Source organism: Athene cunicularia (genome assembly GCF_003259725.1).
Source record: "Athene cunicularia isolate RWA chromosome 1 unlocalized genomic scaffold, athCun1 chr1_part1, whole genome shotgun sequence".
Taxonomy (NCBI): Eukaryota; Metazoa; Chordata; class Aves; order Strigiformes; family Strigidae; genus Athene; species Athene cunicularia.
This window is the reverse complement of record NW_020799091.1, coordinates 54,238,928-54,263,047: the sequence shown is the minus strand read 5'-3', so window position 1 is coordinate 54,263,047 and position 24,120 is coordinate 54,238,928. Positions and strand designations below refer to the sequence as shown.

At 42.4% G+C, this 24,120-nt stretch overlaps 1 protein-coding gene across 2 annotated transcripts; it reads left to right on the top strand.

Annotated features, from left to right (window-relative positions):
• Window positions 1-6,630: 6,630 nt before the first annotated feature.
• On the top strand, window positions 6,631-23,335 carry DCT (dopachrome tautomerase). 2 transcript variants are annotated; one of them, XM_026856844.1, is made up of 8 exons: window positions 6,631-7,139; window positions 13,031-13,330; window positions 14,787-14,887; window positions 15,933-16,099; window positions 17,697-17,876; window positions 17,982-18,117; window positions 19,487-19,688; window positions 21,900-23,335. In XM_026856844.1, the coding sequence occupies exons 1-8, from the start codon at window positions 6,839-6,841 to the stop codon at window positions 22,079-22,081; spliced, it is 1,569 nt and encodes a 522-aa protein (XP_026712645.1). In that variant the 5' UTR covers window positions 6,631-6,838; the 3' UTR covers window positions 22,082-23,335. The 2 variants fall into 2 exon arrangements, with proteins under 2 accessions (XP_026712645.1, XP_026712654.1); XM_026856853.1 differs by lacking the exon at window positions 13,031-13,330.
• Window positions 23,336-24,120: the final 785 nt, after the last annotated feature.

Here is a 24,120-nt window from a genome sequence, read left to right as displayed (position 1 = left end):
GTGGGCCCATGTAAACCTTATGAAATTCAACAAGGCCAAGTGCAAGGTCCTGCACATGGGCCAGGGCAATCCCATGCACAAATACAGGCTGGGTGATGAGTGGATAGAGAGCAGCCCTGTGGGGAAGGACTTGGGGGTATAAGTGGATGGAAAACTGACAGTGATCCAGCACTGTGTGCTCGCAGCCCAGAAACCCAACTGTGTCCTGGTCTGCATTAAGAGAAGTGTGGCTGGCAGGTCGAGGGAGGGGATTCTCTCCCTCTACTCTGCTCTTGTGGGACCCCACCTGGAGTGCTGTGCCCAGCTCTGGGGCCCCCAACATAAGGACATAGACCTGCTTGAGCAGGTCCAGAGGAGGCCACGAAGATGATCAGGGGGCTGGAGCATCTCCCTTATGAGGACAGGCTTGAGAGAGTTGGGGTTGTTCAGCCTGGTGAAGAGAAGTCTCCAGGGAGACCTTATAGCGGCCTTCCAGTACTTAAAGGGGGTTACAGGAAAGATGGGGAGGGAGTCTGTATTATTACAGGGACTGTAGTGACAGGACAAGGGATCATGGTTTTAAACTGAAAGAGGGTGGATTTAGATTGAATATAGGGAAGAAATATTTTAATGTAAGGGTGGTGAGACACTGGAACAGGTTGCCCAGAGAAGCTGTGGCTTCCCCTTCCCTGGCAGTGTTCAAGGCCAGGTTGGACGGGGCTTGGAGCAACCTGGGCTAGTGGAAGGTGTCCCTGCCCATGGCAGGGGGGTGGAACTAGATGATCTTTGAGGTCCCTTCCAACCTAAACCATCCTATGATTCTATGTATGACAGTTACATGCTGTGGTAGTGTCTGAAATTTCTGTTTTTAAGCTAAGGATAATATTACCTGTAATAGCAGTTCCCTTCTCAGAGGTTTTACGTTAAACAGAGGTCTGACGTTAAACAGTGATTTTGTGGAGCACTGAAATACTAAGGGTGATAGCCATGGGGATACTGAGAAGAAAATCTCATTTTTGTTTGCTATAGGATTTGGATAGCATGCACTGAATAAGGCCTCAGGTCTGATATGGAATAAGAGGATAAAATTAAGAGATAACCTTAATTCTGGTATTTTTAAACTTCTGTCTGTTTGATTTTGCAGGCTTGTTGCAGGTTTCTGATGTGATTTGGCAGGTTCTGGGAAAATAACTCTGAGTGTTGCTGCTTTATTGCTTTTATGTCACACAATATTCAGGCATTTTTCATTCAGCTGTTGCTTCTTTACAACATCTTTTTGTTAGCATTGCTGCTTTCTAGGTTTCTTCTTGCCAGCAAACATCTCTATGTCCATTTATTTTTCTATTACCTTGTTCCCTCAAGATGAATCCCTGGCTAGGAAGCAACTCCAGGTCACTTTTATGTCTGTCTAACTAAGCCTTTATGTTTTAGTCACAAGGTTCCTTCTCTGCAACTGGGAAACTTCTCTGCCACTACAGATATGGTTACCTAAGTTTTTTTAAAATGACCATCAAATACTGAAGTTGATGACTCACAGGGATTCAGAGGAAAAAATCACATTTTACAATGTTGTTTACAATTTATGTTCTAACAATATGTGAGTATGTTGTGTAGCATGTAAATTGGTTTCAGGAAAAGAAGCCCACAAATTAGAAAGGGACTGGATAAATAAATATGACCAGGAAGGAGCTGATGAGTCTGTTCATATGAAGAGGGATTTTGTGCAAGGGAAGGATCATGAGACCTCCAGAGCTGCTCTGCATGCCCAAACTTTGACCTCATTCTCCCAGCTACAGGACAGAGAGACAAAGGGTGAGGTGGTGAAAGGGCTCCTGTGTTGGAGGAAGGAAGAGAGAAGACATGAATGAATAACAGCCCATGTAAGAAGGGAAAATCAGAATCAGATGGGAGGAGAAAGAAAATTAGGGAGAAAATATTCAAGGGCATCTACTCTTCAGGAGGGTGGGAGAGAACAGATAAGTAGAAGAATAAAAAGGAAAAACATATCCAGCACAGAGATAGGAATCAAAAGGCCTAAGTACAAGGATATAAAAGGCTGAAGAAATATCATCAGACTTACTAGAAATGAAAGATAATCTTGCAAGTGTAAAGAAACCTACATGGTAGTGGATGAACATAGGAGTGTCAGTTACTCTTTTCTTATTGCAGTTTTGAAGGATTTGAAAATTTTTAAATATTAGAGAAGATATTTTGCTGAGATGTACTGCTTTGGGATGTAAGCCTAAGAGAACAAAGGTTTTTTCTGCAAGTTCTGAGTTGTTTTTTTCCAGGTCTAATGGCTTACAAGATTTTGTGTAGATCTGGTTGCACTTGGGTAACTCAGAGAGTCAAATAAAACCAAGATCAGGAGAGATAGGGGAGGCCTTTCTTCCCACAGACCTCAGTTTGATGGCTGCTTTTATCGTCCATATAATCTCACACTGAAGTTTTTGCCTCCACTGGGGCACTTAACAGCTCTCTCTTCTACTTGCCATCTAGCATGTTCTAGGTTTCCTGAAGCTCCTAGGAAATTTATGTATTTGAGATCTCTCTCTTCTGGGTGAATTACTCTTTAAGTTCCATCGACCGTAATGATTAAGATGTGTATTAGCTATAATAGGAGCGTAAAGACACGTAGCTCCTAGCTACATGCATACATGGTAGATGCATAAGGAACGTATCTTAGTCTTGAATTGACTTTCATCTTTTTTGATAGCTTTGCTTCACACATTTTCCAGTGAGAAACCTTCATAAGTTTTAAGTAATACATTCCTGGTGACACTATTGGAAAAACGTGTCTTAGATCATGCCTCTTACTCTGTGAACTCTGGAGCACATAAATTCACACCAGTTAAAATCAACAGCCAAAATATTTATCTGTAACTTAAAATACAAACAAAAAGATGGATTTGATGTAAGCTTCGGGTAAAGATTAGCATAGTTTCATTTCCATTCAATGGCTAATTTCACATCATGCAATGGATATAGGTATGTTACATGATCTTTGGAGTGATAAAAAATGTACTAAGGTATTATAATTTGAGTTTCTTGATAAGTACTTTTTGTCCAGACTTGAAATTTGGCTCCACAGAAGTGGAATCTCTTCTTTTTCAGATGAGGTTTATGACACTGTGAATACTCCTAAACTAATATAAAGGTGGTTTGGCAGAACAGAGGTGTAGTATTTTCTTCAAAGAAAAGAAAATTATTCACAATGGCCGAAATTTCCAGAAATGCTCATCACTTTTGGGTGCTCAGCTTGAGATACCTTGGATTCACTTGACTTGGTGAGTTTGCTTATCCTACAGTATCTTCCTTTTCTGTTCATTTTTTTCCACATTTGAAAATACTTGTCTGTGGAGCACTTACTTGGGTATTGCTTCCCATGTCTCTTTTCTTTCCACTTGGACCTTGATCTTTTACTTTGCAGTTTGTCTTATAGAATCATCTTTCTTCTTGTTGTCTTCAGAGTTATCACCTGTCCTTACGAGTTATCATGTGGTTTATTCTTGCTATTGATACATTGATTTCCACATAAATTTATATGTAGAATGCGGTATTTTAGCCAGAATTCTTTCCAAAATTCCAAAAGCTAAATACTTTACTGTCTTGCTGCTAAGCTGTGCTTGAGTACAGTAGAAGGAGCCTGAGAAACAATACTGGCATTGAGAAAAAAAGTGAAATCCCTGCCTACTTACTGCTGAGAAATTCTGTATTACTTGAGTGAATTGTGATTTCTTTGCCTGTACCTTTGAGTATTCTTTTTTATTCCCTTTATTGAAAAAAAAAAAAGTGAATGTATTAATCCCCAAAATGCATTGGAATTTGTATGGATATATTTCTTTGCCACCCTTTGACGATAGGCTGAGAAGTTCACTATCGGGGATGAACCTGGGCATGAATCCAGTCTACAGGGTACCCAAAATACTGTTTTCTTGTATTTTCAGCATAAAGCCTAAATATTTTAACTAATAAATTTAACACAGTTTCATGTGTGCTAGCCTGACCCAGTAGCTCAGAAGTGTGGACAAGGCAGCACAGGCAGAGTTTGTATGACTGGGGCTTCAGCTACTGCTCATGTGCTCAGATGAGCCTCCTGAAAAGTCCTTTGATAGCTGCAGGCAAGCAGCTTTGGGCAGTAGTGCCAACAGATAGTGCTGCTCATTTTTCAAAAGATAGTAAAACCTCATAGTAATTAAAAAGTAATTCAGCATGCTATTTTGTAAACTGGATAGTGCTGATATTGTGAGACCCTATCAACAGCTCCTTTATTTAAGCACAATAGCCACGGGGAAGCCGCAGGAACTTCTTAACAGCGAGACACTAAGGAACCGACAGTGCCCGCTGTTTTCCCAATGACTAATTGAAAGACAACTGCCTTTTTGTAATTTTGCTTTGTGTCTTCCGCATGGCGTATCATGCAGCGGCATACGACTGCTGATGCTGGCAGGCCTGCAACAGGTCACAACACAGTGATGCCAGGATGAGAGATCTGTCCATCCTTTTTCTGTCCCTCCAGGTACTCCCCCTGGCTGGGGATGGCACTCCTAAAATGTTGATGCATTACTGAGGACCGGAGGCTAGTGCTACATCTATACCAGTACAGCATGCTGTAGCATGCTCCCAGTTTTGTAAAATTATGTAGTTGTAATAGAGGGGAGTAATCATAAGAACAGCTACGTATGTACCACTCTCTACTCACAGTTTTCTTTCCCCTGCTAACTAGGTAATCTCCATATTATCGTCTAACTGTTATTCCTTTTTTCCATGCTCTAACTCCTCTAAAAATGACAGATTTCACCTTCATCATGTGCTACATTAGAAGCACTTTTCCTTGCCTTGTCTTGCCTGCCTCCCTCAACACCTCTCCTTTCTCTGTGCTTACTCTTTCTGTCTCATATAGGCTCTCAAATGGCAGTAGCTACCTTCCTCTGGGTGTCTGAACTGAGCCAGCTTTGTTTATAATGGTTGCATAGACACATATTTTTACATATAGATACATCAGTTCAGGGGTTTAATCAGCTAGCTGAATCCTATCCATATTTTTTGATGTTTTTTTGGTGATGCTGATATATGTGTGTTCACTTTAATTGCTTTCAGATGGTATGTTGATAACTTTGGTTAAAGACATTGTCTAACCTAATTCAAAGATTGATCTTTCTCACACCAGACAGGTGTATTCAGGTGCTGAGTAGTATGGGGAGGTGTGTTGTTCAGAGTGTTTTTGAGTCAGTGTCTTCATCATATTTTTCCAGCAGATAGTCGTACTTTCTGTTTTTTTCACATGTTGTGTCGAGAGCAGCAGGCAAAAGCCAGTTCTAGGTAAACTGAATCCTAAGGGAGATGAGTTGAAACCCATTTCAGACTACGTGGTATTGCTAATTGGCTTTGTGCTTCCATAAATGAAGTAGAATCGTATTTTAGTTTGTCTGGCAAGTAATAAATTTTTTATGTAAAGATTGGAGAACCTGAAAGTGCTGATGACAGTGTCTGCAGTGTGGATGAACTCCTTAGATGCATGATGGCTATAAATTTTCTGCATAGATAATAGACTTCTTGTGCCAGAATGGTGTGGTTGAACATCCATGAAATTACCAAGTAGTACAGACACAATGACAGCTGTTTTCATTATACGTACTTAAAAAAAATGGCTAAACTATAGAAGTGGGGAGGCGGGGGAGGTAGAGAAAGCTTTCAGTGAAGCAGAGAGAGTTGCCAGTTTTTAGTCAGTATGGTGGAGCTGAGCCAATAACTACTGCTTCAGACTCCTCTCATGACTTATAACTACTTTATTTTGATTTATTAATTTTATTCCTCTAGCACATAGGAGTTGCATTGTGGGCAAGGGCTGCTGCATACTAGGAGCTTTTAAAAGTAATTTTGTTGATGCCCTGAACAAAACCACTTGTCTGTGTGTCTGGTGTGTGTATTGATTTTACAGACTGTCTCCTGCCAGGTGGGTAATAAGTGCTCAGCTGTGACAGTTCTGAAAGTCTAGTGGCCAAACCAGTCCAAAAACAACCTCTGGTGTAATGATGGGGAAAGGATTAGAGAGCCAACAAGGACCACTCACCCTTTAAAAACAATTAAATAATTTATTTTGCATGCAAAAAGGCTATTAAGAAGGGAACCCTTTTTCCCTTGCCACTCAGATTTTTACAGTACAGTCACTGGAGTTTCGTAGTCAGCAGGTGGAGTCTCCATCCCAAACTGTTACTACCAGGTTTATTATTTTTTGTTAATAATGCACCTATATCCTCTGCGCTTCCACTTTATTTTCTATGGCTATTCTTTCACTGGAAAGTATTATCTTGCAGTGAATTAACTGAAAAAAGGGGTTTCCTCTTCTATTTATCATCTGTTTACAGGCTTTTGATTAAAAGAAAAAATGTGTTTCTCCAGCCACCTCAGCTAAAATGAGACTGTCAATTTCTCAAAGCTTATGAAAGACTTGGAGAAATAAATCCGAGGCATTCATTCTCCTGACAAGCTGCCAGAGCCTGCAGAATTTGCTCTCACACTGGCATCTGCCCTTGATGTCATGTGCAAAACACGAGGATTTGTGCTGTGCTAATCCCTCTAATGAGGGCTTCTCCTAACCTCTATATAAACCCTGCTCAAAGCAGTGGCTGCTGTGCAGGCACTGCAGAGTCAAAGCGCCTGTCTTTTTCACTGCATTCAAGGCAATTAAAGACTGGGATTAAACAAACACCCAACACCAGCATCCTCAGCAGCAAGAGGGATTATCCCAGTTGGCCGGGGCACGGAGCCACAGCAAGGCCAGGTTGTCCCACGGTGGAGATCTCCCTGCTCTGCTCACTCAGGTTCAGCAGAGAGGCAGAGCCTGCATCCTGCTGTAATGGGCTCCCTGAGGTGGCTCTTCTGGGCTGGGCTGGGCTACCTGAGCTGTTACTGTGTCCCCCGGGCTCAGGCACAATTCCCCCGTGCCTGCATGACAGTGGACGCCCTTCGCTTGAAGCGCTGCTGCCCACCCTTGGGGAGGGACCCAGGCAACATCTGTGGGTCCCTGCAGGGCAGGGGACAGTGTCAAGGGGTGCAGGCAGACACTCAGCCCTGGAGTGGCCCTTACACCCTTCGAAATGTGGATGACCGGGAACGGTGGCCCCTCAAGTTCTTCAACCAGAGCTGTCAGTGCACAGGTGAGAGGGATGCTGGGGTGGGGGGACAGGGATGGATGGGTCTGCTAACCTTGCTTCAAAGGCCAGAAACATCCCTAGTGGCATAAGGTGTCTAGAAGGCTTCAAATGTATCAGTTTCCTAAAAATACTGTTATGTTCATGATACTATCAGCACTTTTTCAGGGCAATGGAGACAAAAAAGTGTTTTCTCTCATGCAAACTTTTGGGTTTTCCTCTTTGCCCCTGGAGTTGTCCCTTTTTCTGCAGGGTTTTGGACATTTCAGTGCTGTGTCCAAACCTCTGTCACTGCTAATCATGGCACAGTGAACCTGGATCAGTTTGCACTGAACTGATCAGAGATTTACTCCCCTTGGAGTAGTACCTTGCAGCACGATGTATCTCTCTGAACAGAAAATGTGTGGATGTCTGGCCAGGGTGTTTCCCGGGGTTGTTAACTAAGTCTACAGCTCACTTTGATCCAAAATGGGCCTGTACAACTGCCAGAGGACATCCTGTCCTTTTCCTCATCACCTCCAGCCTCTCCTTCCCTGCTGTGACTGGGCTTCTGTGTTCACATGGTGAAGGTAAAACAAGTTCAGGGACGAGATGTGCTTGAAGGCTAACCTGGCCCAAAGGATCAGGTTTTAATAAGACCAGTTCACTAGTGCTGGCAGTAGGGAGGGAGTAGGAAGGTGAGTTCAGGGCAGGGTAAGGAAACAGGACCCTTTTTCAGCAGCAGCCCTGGTTGAAGGAAGGTTAAAATGAGCAGGAACCGCAGCCTCAGCCCAGACTGCCTTGCAGGGCTGGCAGGTGATGGTACCAGGACCTGGGCAAAAGGTACAGTTTCAGTTTTGAATCCATTATATGTGTACTACAATTTGTTTGGGTGTGCCTAATATTAATTCAATTTATATAAATTCTTAAACTGAAACGACCTGATGACAGTTCCTGACAGTGTGCAGTACTATATGAGGGGGAATATGGTAATTTGTTTTTCAGTAAGGTGTATGTGTTGAATTAGACAAAATGTTGGATGCACTAGTCTAACCCTGAAAATTGACATGTAGCTAATTACACAACAAAGCAGTATTTCAGTGAGTTAGTTACATTTAGTTTAGAAGAATACTGTTTTAGAAGACATGAACTAAATGCTATTTTGAGTTCTAAAGGCTAAAACTGTACTGACGTGATACAGATCTGCTATAGCATTTTAAAAACTCAGTACAAAAGATTATTGTGAAAAAAAAAGCTGCAGTCAGTCATGTGGTTGCTAGTACAGATTTTGATTAAACAGTGATTAAACAATGTTTGAATTCTCTGAGGAGTTAAACATAATTATTATTCTTTTTTTTTTCTGCCACTTCCTAAGGTTAACATGTGGACATGTGCTGAACGTTACTCTATTTTTTTTCCATAGAAGTTTTCTGAGGAAAAAAAAAAAATTATTACATTCCTGTGCAATATATAATCAAGTTGGGGGCAGAAGGTTTAAATTCTATTGTTAAACTGTAAACAAATTGTCAGTTAAGCCATGTAGCTGATATGATGGTCCTTCCGTTAGGTAAAAATGAACTTCTGAAGTAGCTGTAAAATACACTTCATTTACTTATTGTAGGGCAGAGTGGCTGTGGTATAATACTAAATTATAACCATACCTTGATGACCATGTTAAAGCCTGTGCTAGGTACAGATCTTCCACATCCTGAAGCCTAACAGTATGTCCAAATGAAGAACTAGAAGAGACAGAAGAGGTAACCATTTGTCTCACACGTAGCAGTCCTGATCCTACCCTTGAGATACTGCAGTCTGCTGGTGTTTCACAGCTAATGGAACTCCTATTTTAATGCAATAGCTGAAGAAGTCTGAAAAGGAGTCCTTTCTCCCCATCCAATAAATGATGTGTGTTAAGCTGGTCTCTGTGGAAGAAAGAAAGAGAGACAGTACAGTACAACAAGGCAGAAGATGGTGAGTGTTGGATGGGTTCATTTTTACTGAAGAAAAGACACTGAGTGGTAATTAATTTGTGTGATGCTCAGTTCTGAAGGCCAACCACATGCTGTGACTGCTCAGAGGTAGAAAAATCCCTGTCTGTGTGCTCAGGCAATGACTGGGGTTGAGGAGCAGCTACAGTGGTATGTGATAACTGCAGTTAGCATAAACCAGTGATGTGTATTAACACATACCAAGTGTTGTGTCATAAGAACTGTCTTTTTCTCAGTGTCATGCCTGTGGACTGACTTACTGGAGAAGTAGCATGGCCATAGCACCTACAGAAGCAGCCCGATTCACCAACTTGACTAGGAAAGAGCACCATTAATGATGGTGAGTTTAGGCACAGAAGATGGCTCCCGAGGCAGGTGATCCCATCTCCAGACAAAAGGGTTAGTGGGGAAGACACCCCAAATTACTTTCTTGCCCAGCAGCAGTACAATGGGCATTCCTGAAAGCAGTGGAACAAGCAGGGAGGATCTGGACTACATCCGTGACGTGATCTCCTGTCTGTGTGCCACAATGGCCTCCCACACTATATTCTCTAGGAACCACAAGAGGTGAAAATAATCTCTGTTGTCCCTGACATAGCCTCAGAGAGGTAGGACACTGAGTTGCTATGTGTTAGTCACTGAAGGCAAAAAAATGCTAAGGCATGAATCCTTGCATGTTCCTATAGTTCCTGTGTTCAAAACGATCTTGAAAGGATCTCACTGTCTTACTGAAAATGTCTGCTGTGTGCTATATCCTGATGAGATTACTTTTTCTGGTGTCCTAGAGCTGTACCATTGAAGTCCACCATCACCAGCATAGCAGACATTGAAGCTAAGTTGTAAGAGACTGGGATATACATTTCACAGTGCTATCATGTGGGAATTCTACAAGGCAGTAAATGAACTTTCTGAAAACAGCAGTGCATCATTTCCAGACCAGTGGCCTGGTAGAGTGCTTTAGAAACAAATGCTGAAAAAGTTATTTGGGTGGAACATGAAAAACCTGGGTCTGAGTACTGCAGTTATTCATGTTTGCAATGTGGGAAATCCCACAGACCTCCATCAGCTTCTCACCATTTCAGCTGCTGCATAATGACAGTCCCATGATGCATGGAGTCTGTTGAAAGAAAATGACAAAAAGCAACTTTCAATTTCATGAAGTGTTGTGCACTTCTGACAAGAAGAACATTACCAAATAGACCTGAGGACATTACAAAAATATTCAACACAATAAGCAGAAATACTGCAGTGTGAAACACCACTCTGCTTGGAAATTTGTTCCTCGTGTTTGCTGTCTCTTCTTCACTACAGTCCTCCTTCTTACTCAGTAATAGCTCATGTCCCTTTGAAAAGTGTCTGGTGGAGTGGTGGATTACTTAATAGATTAGGTGGTTAAGGGAGAAAACCCTGCAGAGCATCAATTGAGTATAATCAGCAGCTACCCAAGGGAAACAAGTGAGGAGTCATTCGTCCACTTGGCTCCAGATGCCATGCAGGTAGAGAAGAGCACTTTTCCCATGAAGATGACTCAGCATTTCAGGCCTTCGCAAATTTCTTTTCACGGTCTGAGGAGGCTCATAGAGTATACCTAAAATATGGATTTTCTCCCATAAAATGATCTTGGGCATCAAGAGCTGCGTAGATTCAAAGGGCTCTCACTGAGAGAGGAATAGGCACCATCAAAGCCTCAACAAGTGACTGCTGGAGTCTTGTTCTGGTACCAAGACCAGATGGGACAAACCTGGTCCTGCACTAACTTTGTTTCTGTTAGTGCTATATTTCAATGTGATGCTTATCCAGTGTTGTGAGTAGATGGGTCATTTGAATTGGAAGCATGACTGCCAATCTCTAGAAAGGTTGTTGACAGATTTTTTCATGGTTAATTCCTTCTTTACCCCCCTTCTCTTAAAAAGGATTGAATTGTACCTTTGGGCAAGAGGGGACAACAGCTGCTTTCCAGAAGTTTGTGGTCCATGTACTGAAACTTGTGCAATTTATATGGCCTAAATGGGCTATGTCGCAAGATATTGCTGATAATTGTCATCTGGTCAGTACAGGCTGGAGTATGTGTTGGGCCCTAATAACTAAGCTGAGTTGTCAAGAATGAGCAAGTATACAGATAGTGGAGCTCACCAAATTCACAACAGCGATCATGGTCTTCTGATGGGACTCTCAGGAATACCATGATAAAATCAACCTTCTGTGTTGCTTCCCCCCATCTTAACCTGTGCCCTCATAATAATGTATCCACACAATCTTATTTCTTTCATAAAACTATAAACTACTTGGTTTTTTTTCTGGCATACTTCTTCATCCCCCTAAACCAGTGCAGACCCCTGGCTTTGGAAGCCTTCTGTCCTAGCTGGAACACAGCAGCTGAGCCCAGCTGCTTCTACCTGCATTTGGACAAAATGTAAGCCATACACCTGGAAGCTGTCCTCATGGTATGCCATCAGGCTGTGCACGGTCCAAAACCTAGTTGAAGTCTTCATCTGTGTGGTCCCTAAGCTTAGCACTGGTCCTAAGCTTCATGATAGCATGTAAGCCTACAGATCTCAGATCCTCTGAAGTAACCATAAGCTCTCCAAACCTACATGTCCTCATGTCCTTTTGGTAGGTCTCACAGGAGTGTGTCACAAATGTTTAGAGCTCATCAGCCCTTATCCTAGAGCTAGCCATAAGTTACACAGCCTTCTTGGTAACTGTGGAGGTCTTTGAAACTGGTAATAAGCCCTGTCACCCCTGACAATCTGAAATCTTACTTTAGAGTTAAATGTTGTTCTGCCCATAGACTCAACCCTACGGCCTAGGGAAGTTTGCTCATCCATGAACACTTCCTAAGCCATTTCCCCATCGCCATGTTAGCCTGAAGCCTGTCCTGGGCATAGCAGTAATGATATGTGTGGGAAGCAGTGAGATTTTCTGGCATTTTGGAAAACGATTGACGTGGTGGTTGTTGAGTGAGTGTGTACATGGGGTTGAAGGGAGGGTGGCATATAGTGCAGATTTTTGGAGAACTGAGTGGAGATCCCAGAGGTCCCCTGGTTGCCCCTCTGCTCCATCCTTCCCCTGGCAGCAGTGCCCACTGCCCTACACCACTGCTATGGCAGCAGCCTGCCTATGTGCAGGCAGGAGGCAGATGTCTGCTACAGGAATGGTTGGTTGTTCCCCATCTTCCCCAACAAAGGCAAAGCAAGCTGCAGCAGGGCCTTTATGCGGCTACTGGCAGCCTGCCACAGTGAGTGAGAGGCCACGCTTACAGCAAGCTCTGCTTTCCTGGGCTCTTCCACCACATTAGAGGGTCTGAGCTAATAGCCTAGAGCGGACCTGATTGTTTGCCTTAGGAGCGATGCCAGCGGGGAATGATGGTACTGCAGTGGTTTTCAGGCTCTTACTGCAGTACCATTTAATCATGCTTAAAGCGTGAGCTGCAGCACCCCTGGTGCTTGTCTTGGATTGTGTTGTGTCCTAGATACACTGTTAACAGACATTAGTTCTTCCCAAGTTTTGTCCTTAAGAGAACTGTTTTGTTTGGGGATTTTTTTCTGTACTTAAGGATACACATGAAAAGACCCTCTTTTGGGTTTGATCTCGGAAGGAGCAAAGCACTTCATCATGTGTTTAATTGGTGAGACTTCTCACGTGCCTGAGGGCTTTGCAGAGCTCTGAGCACCTTGGGACGTGAAGCCTATTACCCAGCACTTCACCTCCCCAACCGGCTGAGTATGGTTCTTGGCCCTGCTGTGGCTCTGGGAAGCAAGCCATCCTTCTGGTTAGGCAATTAGCAAAGCTGCCAGTCTGCTCAGCTGCTGTCCCTTCCTGCAACTGGTATCTCTGGGGAAAAAGAGAATTAATTCTTAATTCTTCTGTATGACACTGTTAGTTTTCCCTGATTCATAATGTCATGACTGCTCTCTCCTCTTGATTCAGGAAACTTTGCTGGCTATAACTGTGGTGACTGCAAGTTTGGCTGGACCGGCCCCGAATGCAACGTGAGGAAGCCAGCGGTTGTCAGGAAGGATGTCCACTCCCTGACAGCAGAGGAGAGAGAGCAGTTCTTCAGTGCTCTAGACCGTGCAAAGACAACTGTTCACCCAGACTATGTAATTGCGACTCAGCACTGGATAAGTCTGCTTGGTCCCACCACAGAGGAACCGCAAATTGCCAACTGTAGTATTTATAACTACTTTGTTTGGCTTCATTACTACTCAGTCAGAGACACACTGTTAGGTTAGTGCTTTTCTTATCCAGTGGGCTCTGCAGGTAAAAGAAAGTGTGAAAAGTGTCATTGCTGAGCAAAGGTAAGTATGCTTAACACAGCTGTGCTACTTCATCGAGCAGTGAGTCCCAGCAGGAGCAGATCTGCAGAGTGAAACAGTTGGTGGTGAGAAGCTGGAGGCTATCCACAGTTGAGGGAGGTGTGCTTCAGACCTGCTGCGGTCTGGTCCCCCCACCCCATGGTGGATGGAGCACACCAGCCACACTCCTGGTAGATCTTCTGTCTGCCAGGGAGGCAGTTCAGACGCTCCACCACTGAGTGAACTGAAGTGCTGTCAGGCAGTGACTGATTTCAAAAAGACATTCCTAGTCCACAGGACAAGGTAGATGCAGCAGCAGTGGGAAAGGGGCTCTACGGTGGTGAAGGCAGAGACCATGTGGAGACATTGGGGACCAGAGTGCTACTGCTTTCTGTGGCCTTCAGCAAGTCACTAAGAATGGGATTTGCCTGACTAACCACAGCCCGCTTTTAAAACCAAACCAGGTTAGAGGTTTGGGTATCTAACCCCATGCTTTCTCCCAAATCTGGATTCCTAGTCCTCATTGCTCTTCTAGACAGAAGTACCTATGCCAGCCCCATTTTGGAAAGCCCAGCTCTCGCAAGAGGAGGCACCAATACAGCTTTTCTACCTGGCAGTCCTACATGCAAGCTCAACAGCCCATATCTACCTGCTTGCTAGAGGATATCTGCTACCCTGCAGCAGGTTTTCTTCAGTGTGACCTTCTGACACTCTTCTAATTTTGCAGGGCTGAAGTCTCTGGCCTAACAAGAGCAAAAGTCCTTCAGGGGACAGGACAGTCATGTGGAAAGAGAAAGAGGCAACCTTCTAGTGCTGCTGCAGTGATAAATAAATTCATATGTGGGTTGAAGCTTGCGGCAGTGATTAACAAATCTATATGTAGTTTGAAGCCTCTAGCCTTTGAGTGTCTTAGTTCTCATGTGTAATAACAAGAGCACAATACAAGAAATAACAATTTGAAGAAAATTGGCAAAGGATGTTGAATTACTGTTGGCAGGTTATGGAAAATGCTGAGGTTCTCCTGCTAGGTACATGGTGTAAGTCCTGCAGTTGAGCAAGAGAATGAGATAATGATGTGGTACATATTAGCAAGAAGCTAAGATTTTAGACAGTAAGACTGCTTCTCAAAACCAAAAGTCGTAAGAAATCTTCACAATATCTAACTCTTGGTGGAACGTGAACTTTTGGGAAGCTCTGAAGTGAATATCCACAGAGGATTTTGTTCACTTGTCCCGTGTAAGTGTTGTAGCTTCTGATGTGTGCACTCTTTCCAAACGTTTAGAGCTGCAGGTTTTTGTTTAACTCTACTCCAGGCAAAAGAAGAAAGTGCTGTCTTTCACTCGAGCCTCATTTGGTGCCTAAGTGCTTATTTCATCTTCCCTTTGTAGGACCTGGCCGCCCCTTCACAGGTATTGATTTCTCCCATCAAGGACCTGCCTTTGTTACTTGGCATAGGTACCATTTGCTGTTGCTGGAGAGAGACCTGCAGGTTAGCTGAACAGCCTTTCTTTTTCCTCATGCAACTTCTCTCTTTTGCTACATGAATTTGTCGAGCCAGCCAAAGCTATTTCCTAGGATAGATTCTTACCCAAACTCCCAGGAGTGTTTGCTCACTAATCTTTTTTTGTTTAAAGTGAAATTAATGCTTTCAAGATACTGTGGACTGAACAGTTTCTCACTGTGAACAATGACGTGAAGGTTATCATGGAGATTTTTTTCTTAATCTCCACAACAGAGGACAGAAGGTGTAAATTAACACTATTAATAAAATCAAAGCAGCACCTACATGTAAAACTTGGTAACAGATACTGCCTGCTGATGTTGAAAATACCATCCCAATGAAAGCAACTCTAAATATTACCCCCTTTAAATGTGACACATTATACATTTAATACATACATATATTCAGCAATACATCTTTTAAAGAAATATATTAATGTGCCCAACAGTCAGTTGCAAAAGCATTGACTCATTTCCATTTGTATTACTTCTACATTGGCAATGTCACTGTATTTCAGCCTTGCAGATCTCTAATGAAAATGGTTGGTATCAAAATAGCTGCAGGATCTTGCATGAAATCGTATCTAACAAGCACAAGCAATTGCACTGTATTCCTCTATTCATACAAGTTCAGATTCTTCCCCAGGGCCAGCCTTTCTGGAGCAAAAGCAAACCACATGCACAATTTTACACATTACCCACTTACGTCACTCAGAAAGCCTCTTAGTTGCTTAAGGCTTGATTCATCTCTACTCATGCTCAATCTCTGAGTTGGTAGGAAGACTAACATGGCCAAAAGAAGCACAGGCCAAGGGTAGAATAACTAATGACAATGTCCTCATGGACTGATTTAACCCCCCAATCTTTTGAAAGGAGTTGAAGCATCACTGTGAAATGCATATAGTTGAAATGCAGAATGAAAAGCAGAATATCCAGTGAAATACCAAGTGAATACCCAGTGAAACAACTTGCAGGAGTCCCTTTCTTTTCTCTTTGAAGGTGATTCCCTGCTAATGCGTTTCTGTCCATTGCAGCGACTGATAGGCAACGACTCCTTCGCGCTGCCCTACTGGAACTTTGCCAAGGGTAGAAATGAGTGTGACATCTGCACGGACCAGCTCTTTGGAGCATCGCGGCCAGATGACCCAGGGCTGATCAGCCTGAACTCCAGGTTCTCCCGGTGGCAAATAGTTTGTAACAGGTACAAGAATATCTAGGTCAAGCTCCCATACTGACCAAACCTTGCTTTCATTCTGCATTGAGAGCACGGACTGCTCTCTCGCTGTGAGCGAGAGGCAGAAAAAGAGCCAAGATGTCTTTTTTAAAACTGGGAATCACGGTTGGTTTGTGTGTAGATGGTGCTGTGTAAACTTTCTCCGCTGGTATTCTGGAAGTATATTTTTGAAAGATGATTCTTTTGGTACAGGATTTTAGTCAATTCAGCCAATTTGAGGCTGCCAAAAGTCTGAAGAGTTTGCACATTGGCAAGTATCTTTTTAAAGAAGAAATGCCTGTGTGTCGGTTCTCTAACAAACACCCAATTGATTTTGGCAGCAGAAACAGAAAACTGTTTTGGCATATAGGAAGCTAGAAATAGGCTGAAAAATCTGTTCCCTTTTATTGGGTGAGACCTTAACCCTGATATATTTAGTGCAGTTTGGGGATTGACTTTGAAGTGACTGAGATTTCACATGGAAAACAACACAGAGACAGCCAGGAGCTTGCTGACAGCTCTCTGTAGGCATATACTGATTTGGGTGAAAGCAGGGCTTTGATGGGAGATTCACATGCGGGATTGGGGTGCTATGACATAAGATGCTACTCGTTACAATATTCATATAACATTCTTCAGTCATCTCCGGGGCAGCGTGCAGTCAGTCAGATGAAGGTACTGAAAGCTCAGGGCTTTTCAAAAGAGCCTCTTTCTATGGGCACCTAAAGAACTACTTTAAATTCTAGCTTTAGGCACCAGTTGGCTTTAAATCTTGCCCCTACTTTTTCTCAACAATAAATAAGGCTTTGTTTTTTCTTGAAAAGTGTAGTGACTAAACTTTTGCCTTGCCAAGATTAAACAGAGAAGGGCTTTTGTTTACTTCAGGAGTTTCTGAAAATGCTGTTTCATTTCATACTGAATAGCACAGAATTTTTTCACAAGTGTTACACTGTTTTTTTCTTCCTCCTTCCCTCTTTCTATCCCTGGTGTAAAGGACTCCCCATTAGTTAGTGGGCAACCCCTGCAAAGCAGGATATCCTTCAGGCCCTGAAAAAGAAGATGCAATCATTGCAGTTGCTTTTCCTCTAAAGGGGATGAGGGATGGAAAGTGAAACCCTGTTTTATGTCATTCTTTGCATTTTCTCAGCCCACCCCACAGTAGGACTTTCCTTGTTTTTTTTTTTTCCCTTTTTGTTAAGAGTCAAAAAAGTAGTCCTTACTCAGGACTGAAAGTCTGTCAACTCAAAATTCAAAAGACTGTTTTAGATTGTCTCGCAAAAAATGTTCTTCCAAAGCCCTTGGGAGGGGAGAAGTCATGAAGGAAATTGTGCTTGCCTTTCTAAATCATCCTCTCTCTGTGGACAACGAACCTGGTAACACTTGGTCCAAATGATTGATGGTCCACAGAGGACACAGAGCCACAGGAAGCCAGGGCATGGTGTCAGTCCTGCAATAAATTCAGCTCCCAGGCCATGGGAGGTGAACTGAGATACCCCAGGAGGTGTCAGTCTCTTCTACTATGGGAGAAAAGGCCAACAAGTCATCACCTTCTTCTGACTTGCGCTGCTTTCTGTTTCACACTCAGCTTGGATGACTACAACCGCCTGGTCACTCTGTGCAACGGGAGTGATGAAGGGCCGCTGCGGCGGAGGCCGCCTGGGACCTCCAGTGAGCGGCTGCCCACCATGGAGGATGTCAGGAGGTGCCTCTCCCTGCAGGTGTTTGACAGCCCTCCCTTTTTCCGCAATTCCAGTTTCAGTTTCAGGTTTGTCTGTCGGCTCCTCCAGAGCTGGCTGGGTCATGGGTTTTCTTTGTGTGCTCATTTGTCAGCAAAATCTTGTTACTTGATGCTGCTTTTACCCATCTACAGGAATGCGCTGGAGGGCTTCGATAAACTGGGTGGAGCCCTTAACTCTCCAATGCTGAGCCTTCATAATTTGGCTCACTCTTTCCTGAATGGGACCAACGTTCTCCCTCATTCAGCAGCCAACGATCCCATCTTTGTGGTATGTCTTCCCCCAGCATGAGTGGCAGTGACTGTGGCTCAAAGTTAGCTGTCTCACCAGAGATTTGCAGAACAGAAGTGAATTCCCTAAAAAGTCCTTTAAACAGAAAAAGAGAAATCTTTAATGTTTTCTTGAACACTGCCACACCTGCATAACAGTCAAATAGAGAGGAAAGAAATCTCATGGCAATTTGTAAAATATAAGTTTCTAGGGAGAAGAGCTGCTATTCCAAGTCATGTTGCCCTGAATCCTTTCATTAGGTGCTACCTAAACTTAGTGTCTTATACCAGACAATTTTACAGCAAGAAGATAAACTGAAAGTGGGGCTAGTTATTTTAGAGCAATAGACTGAGTAGTTTGTGTCTGTGTTTCAAAATTCACAAGCTAAGAGGAAGACCATCTAATTCGAGGGTCTCCTGGAAAATAGAAATAATGTGATTTCACTGATGCAGTAGCGCAGTGCTGCACTGCAATGAGCAGCACAAACAGCAATGTGCAAATGAAAAGCCAAGAGTTAAATCTGCTTACACATCTTTCTCTCCTAATAAGTTAATGGCAATTTCTTTTCCTCTTTGTTAGATTAAACCACAATGATTATATACAGAAATTAGAATACAACTAATTTCTTTCTTACCTTTAAGTTTGCAATCTTTTGTTGGAGAAATTAGTCCAAATACTTATGTAGTGGTTCTCCAGCTTATTTCCTTAATAATTCTTGAATTCCTACATGCATTTCTTATACAATGAAATCTTCATTTCAGTAAGCTGTATTTTTATAGACAAGATTATTTTCTACAGGATATTTTCTAAGCTTTTTCCAGGGTTGTAATTAAAAAACATGAGTACATCAGAAAGTAAGTTGAATTGCCCCAAATTGTTGTCTGAAGCACCTTTCCTGTATTAGTGCTTTATAGACTTATCATCTCACTGGGCCAGACCTGACCAAATTCACGGGTACCTGGAGCTGTGGATCTGGTGGCATGCTCTAAGATGAGCATGAAGGAATCATTTTTCTGCAATTTTCCATACCTGTTCAGAGATGAGAGAGATTAAAATACGTTTGAGAAGTACATTCACCTGTATGAGCTCAGTGGGCCCTCACCCAAGAGGTCAGATCTGCCCATTCAATGCTAGCTGATATTAAACTGTCTGGAGAAAGAGCTTATTATGAACAAGCAGCAACAAGGATGTTTATAGCAAAATGTCCCATGCTCATGAGTTTTCCTGATTTCCCATTCTGTAAATCGCACCTAAATTAGATTACCCTCTTTCTCTTTCAAAAGTTGCTGTCACTTTAGATGGAAGTGTTTTAAATGCTGAAGAGTTCTGACAGAGTTTAGTAAATGTGTGCCCATGCCTGGATTTGCAGGTTCTTCACTCCTTTACTGATGCCATCTTTGATGAGTGGATGAAGCGGTTTAAGCCCTCGAACAATGCCTGGCCTGAGGAGCTGGCCCCCATTGGTCACAACAGACTGTATAATATGGTCCCTTTTTTCCCTCCTGTGACCAACAATGAACTCTTCCAAACTGCAGAGCAGCTTGGCTACACTTATGCCATTGACTTGCCAGGTATGTCTCAAGAGGTGTGGAGGCTGTTCTAGGCCAAGCGATGAGACAGCTCACCATATTTTCAATGACATGGGCCTGTGGAAAATAAGGCACCTTTCACAAAATGTATGGGTCTATTCACTTGCTCACTAGCAATCACATATTGTAGTGCAGGTAGTTATAACTCACCATGTAAACTGTGGTTACTACAAGTGTGCACATATTTAGTTTGCTCTGTTGCAAAATGCATCTACTTGAACTGCTCCAGCATTGATGATGGTGCTCCTTTGGAGTTGGGGAGTCTTTGATTTTGGCTCCTGCTCCTAGCACTGTTTAAGCCTGTTACAGGATCCTTTAACCTGTCAGAGGTCAGGCATTCTTCCGGAGAGTTTGTCTGACTAATGCCAGTCATTAGAAAGTACTTGTTTTGCGGAGTCCTGAATAATACTGTACCATGACACTCATTAGAGATGAACTACATTAATCTTTAGATAACCAGGAAAGATGTACCTGGGTGTTTTGTGTTATAAACTGCCAGTTTTAAAGATTTTCCATGCCCATAGGTATGCTGTGCCTTAGAGTCTGCCTATTAGTTTGAAATTACCTTTGACATGGATCAGATAAAGATAATAAACAAGAAATCAAAGTATTTATGCACAAAATCCAAAATTTGCAACACGAAGTACAAATATTTGTAAAAGGCACAAGTGTAAGAAAGGAATGGTATCCATGCTTCAGCTGCTTTACCAAAGATTAAATCTGAGCAGTTTCTTTCTCTACCTCAGTATTCCTTTGAGAGGCAGTAGGTTCTTATCTAATCGATGTGGCCAGAAATTTCTTTTAAATGCTTACTGTGTATCTGTGGTTTTAATCTGTGGAGACTGTTTAAAGGTTAGAGGCTGCAAAACTTTGAAAACCTTGTCCTCAGGCTGCATTCATGCAGGGCAGCCCTGACATGTGGAGACATGCTAGCTTTTTCTCAGGGGTGTCCCCAGAATTTCCCCTGAAAGTTTAAACTTCCCCTTTTTTGGAGTTTAAGTTTTCCTCCCTCTGAATGACTGCCCCTACTTCTGCATTGGAAATGCTGCTGCCCCTTGGGTATGAGGTACCCAGAGAGGAACAAAGGCAGCTTGTGGTTCTGCTGCTTCTCAACTCCCACCTAAATAAATTGTTATCTCACTATGAAGCAGCATATCTATCCCTGTCTGCATGATCAGTGTTCAGAGAATAATGTTTTTTGCATTAAAATCTTTCTTTTTTATCTAAACATATAACTTGCTAATTCTGCCTCATGTAATCAACATAGCTAATACATTGCTGGCTTTTACTTGAGAGATGGTAAAATGGTAAACAATTCATTCTGGGATCTTACTGAATTTGGCCATGGTTGCCCTCAGCTCTTTTGTTGACAGAGACTGCAGATTATATAGTCAGTGTGATATCTCCTTGAGCTATCTGGATTTCATCCTCTATGTCCAAGTACCTTTTAAATACCTAAAATCCTTCTGAGAGTTTTTTGTGAATATAATCAAATGTGATTATTGTAAATATATCAAATGTAATTATTGCCATCTTGGTATATGTAGCATTTTTCAGAATAGGGCATCAGGCAGTTGTTGCTTCTGGAAGCATAAATGAGAACACAAAATAAGTTATTTAGCCAAGTGGAGCAGGGTTATTGTAAGAATGGGCAATATTATCTTAGAAGACAGTGGTTCCCCAGAAGTGGTTCAAAATCAGAGGATGCGATCTGGAGCTGGTCAGCAGAACCACACTAAGTAGTGTTTTCAGTTAAAAGTTTGACAATCATCTGCTTTGTAGTCTATAGGAAAATTGGAGTGTTTTCTGTTGACCAAAATAACTTGGAAACAGCTATGCCGAAATGTCATTATAGAAGGAATTGCTGAAATCATTCATAATTATTTTGACCAGATTAGATAAGAGAATGGTCTTTTTGTCTTGGTACTGTTAATCTTTCCAGTTCTCAACACTTTAATTTGTAGGAAGGGTTGAAGTTTAAATTCATCTGTAGAACTGTCTGGCAGGAAACGTCTCTGACTTTGGTATGTGTGTTGGTTACACAGTGCAGTACCAGCTTCCCCTGTGGCCACTGGGTCTCTAAGCCACACAAGTAATCAAATTACCAGGCTGTGGGATATTTTTTTTTTTTTCTGTGTGATTTAAGAAATGAAATTATATGATGTCCTCACTTCAGACATTTCTTATTTCCAGGTTCACTTGAAGAATCCCAGGTGTGGGCTGCCATGGTCGGATTCACAACTGGAGGGGCACTAATAGCTCTGGCCATGCTTGTTCTTCTGCTTATACTGTTCCAGCGCCAAAGGCAGAGAAGAGGCTTTGAACCACTGATGAATGTGAGCTTCAGCCCCAAAAAGTACACGGAAGAGGCGTAGTGCCCTTGCTTTGTTTCGTTGCTTATTCTTGTAGGAAGTGTCCTTGATTGCCTTATTGAGATCTTAGCTGAGACCTTATTGCACACTCCTTTGGCAGCTGACTACATTGTTCTCATTCAGGTTTTCCTGTTACCTTGTTAATTGTAACATATGAAGTCTCTGGGTACACATGTACAAGGCCCAAGACGGGCCAGACTTTTCTTATCACCAAACATTATCTGGAGTGTGTGACAATTATAAGTCATCCTCTATAGATTTAGATCAAGACAACTAAGAATCTAAATAGAAGAAAACCAACTTGAATAATCAAGATAATTTTTCACCTCAATGTGTTCTTGATTTCCTTAAGCAGCTCAGAGATGTGCTGAAAGTTATTAACTCTACATATATGTTGAATAACATATTATTTTACAGTTATCAATAAATATTCTGACTAATATAGTCTTTTTTTAAGGTTCAAAATGTTTCATGCTGTTTGACAAAACACTATAGGACCCCCCCTGGTTACACTTTATTTTAGGAGCACGACCAATTCCATATGTTATTTCAGTCAAGCTTATGTTAGCAGTAGGTAAACCTCCAAACTCAAATTCTTCTGAAATTTAAGAGCAGGAGTTCCCTGACAGCTAGAGATACACTTGTGTTTTACCTGTGTTAGGGACCTGTGACAGAAGTTGAAAATGGTGTTCATCCTTCTCTGTTTTGGCTCTGCTGCACTTTTTCATGAATTTAGACCTAAATTTCCAAAGTCTGGGACCCAGGACTGAAGACTGAGATAGTTCTCATGACCCAGGTCTGCAGATAGGGTATTAGGTTTGGATATGGCACTCCCTAGACCCCATCTTAAACATTCCTTTATATGTTCCCTATATCTTATTTATTTAGACATAGATTTGGACCATATATGGGTGGCTTTCCTATGTTATCTTGAGAGAGGATTTTTACACAGCGAATGAAGTCCTGAACACATTGTGTCAGATTTGATGCATAATATGTTACATTAATGGAGTGCTCATGTTTTTAATTTTGTAAGGTCCTGAGTCTTAGAAAAACTGCTTTTGTAGCCTTGAATAAAAAAATCCAGTTAGTAATGCTTTCTGATATTTCTTCTAGGACTGCTTAATACTAACTGTGTGAACTAGAAAGAAAATCTCAGTAATTCTTCACATATACTTGTCTTTGAATATGTGTAACTTACAAAATTTACTCTAAATTGCAGACTTTTTTGGGCAAAGAAAAGTTATGATTTTCTAACCACATGCTCAGGTGGACAACGATCCCCTGCTGTTTCTGCTGTTCTGTGGTGCCTTTAGGGAGCCTCAGTGCACTTGGTCCCGGCTCATGACCAAGATGTCAATGATTGAAGCACTTTTTTTACATTCACTCAGTTCAGCACTCTAGCTTCTAATCCAGGTTGCCTGTCAGGGGTTTTTATTGTGCAGGGACCAGCGTTACTTGCTGGTGCTGAAGACATCCACTGAGGTCTCCAGAGACCTGGCTTGGGCATGTGTCACATCAGTTGGACCCTGGTCAGTGTCATTTTGTAGCTAGGTCTGAGGTCTCCACATGCCCTTCTCAAGGGGGAGATGTCAGCCACTTTCCAGCACTACGAGTCTTTACATGCACCAGTTTCTGCTAAACACTGATTTAGAGAGATGCTGTTAGATGAAGATTGAGACCTTTTTGTCCTTCATGTGATGCGAATGCCAAAGTTTAGGAGAGAGGCTAGGCTGCTACTTCCAAGGTTGAATCAGATTTTTCCTTGGGCTCACAAGGCAGTGTGTGCCTAACTGGCTTCACCACCTTGGAGGTCTGGATACTGCTGTCCCAAGTCTTTGCTTTGCAAGCTGTCCTGGTTGTGGGCAAGTGACAGTGGCATTGGGATAGAGGAAGGAGAGAGACAGGGGACAAAAGTAAGAAATGTAGCATGGCAGTTAACTTGTTAGAACTGATTTTGCCTAAAAGCAGGTGGGCAAAACTAGGGAGAGTTGCTCAGTTCTCATTTGTAAATTGAGTAGAAGTGTGTTTTCCTTTCCAGA

Coding starts and splice junctions, on each gene's coding strand:
- DCT (XM_026856844.1), top strand. CDS start 6,839: ATGGGCTCCCTGAGGTGGCTCTTCTGGGCTGGGCTGGGCTACCTGAGC. Junction 13,331..14,786: donor AGTCAGAGACACACTGTTAG/GTTAGTGCTTTT, acceptor TTCCCTTTGTAG/GACCTGGCCGCCCCTTCACA. Junction 14,888..15,932: donor TGCTGGAGAGAGACCTGCAG/GTTAGCTGAACA, acceptor TGTCCATTGCAG/CGACTGATAGGCAACGACTC.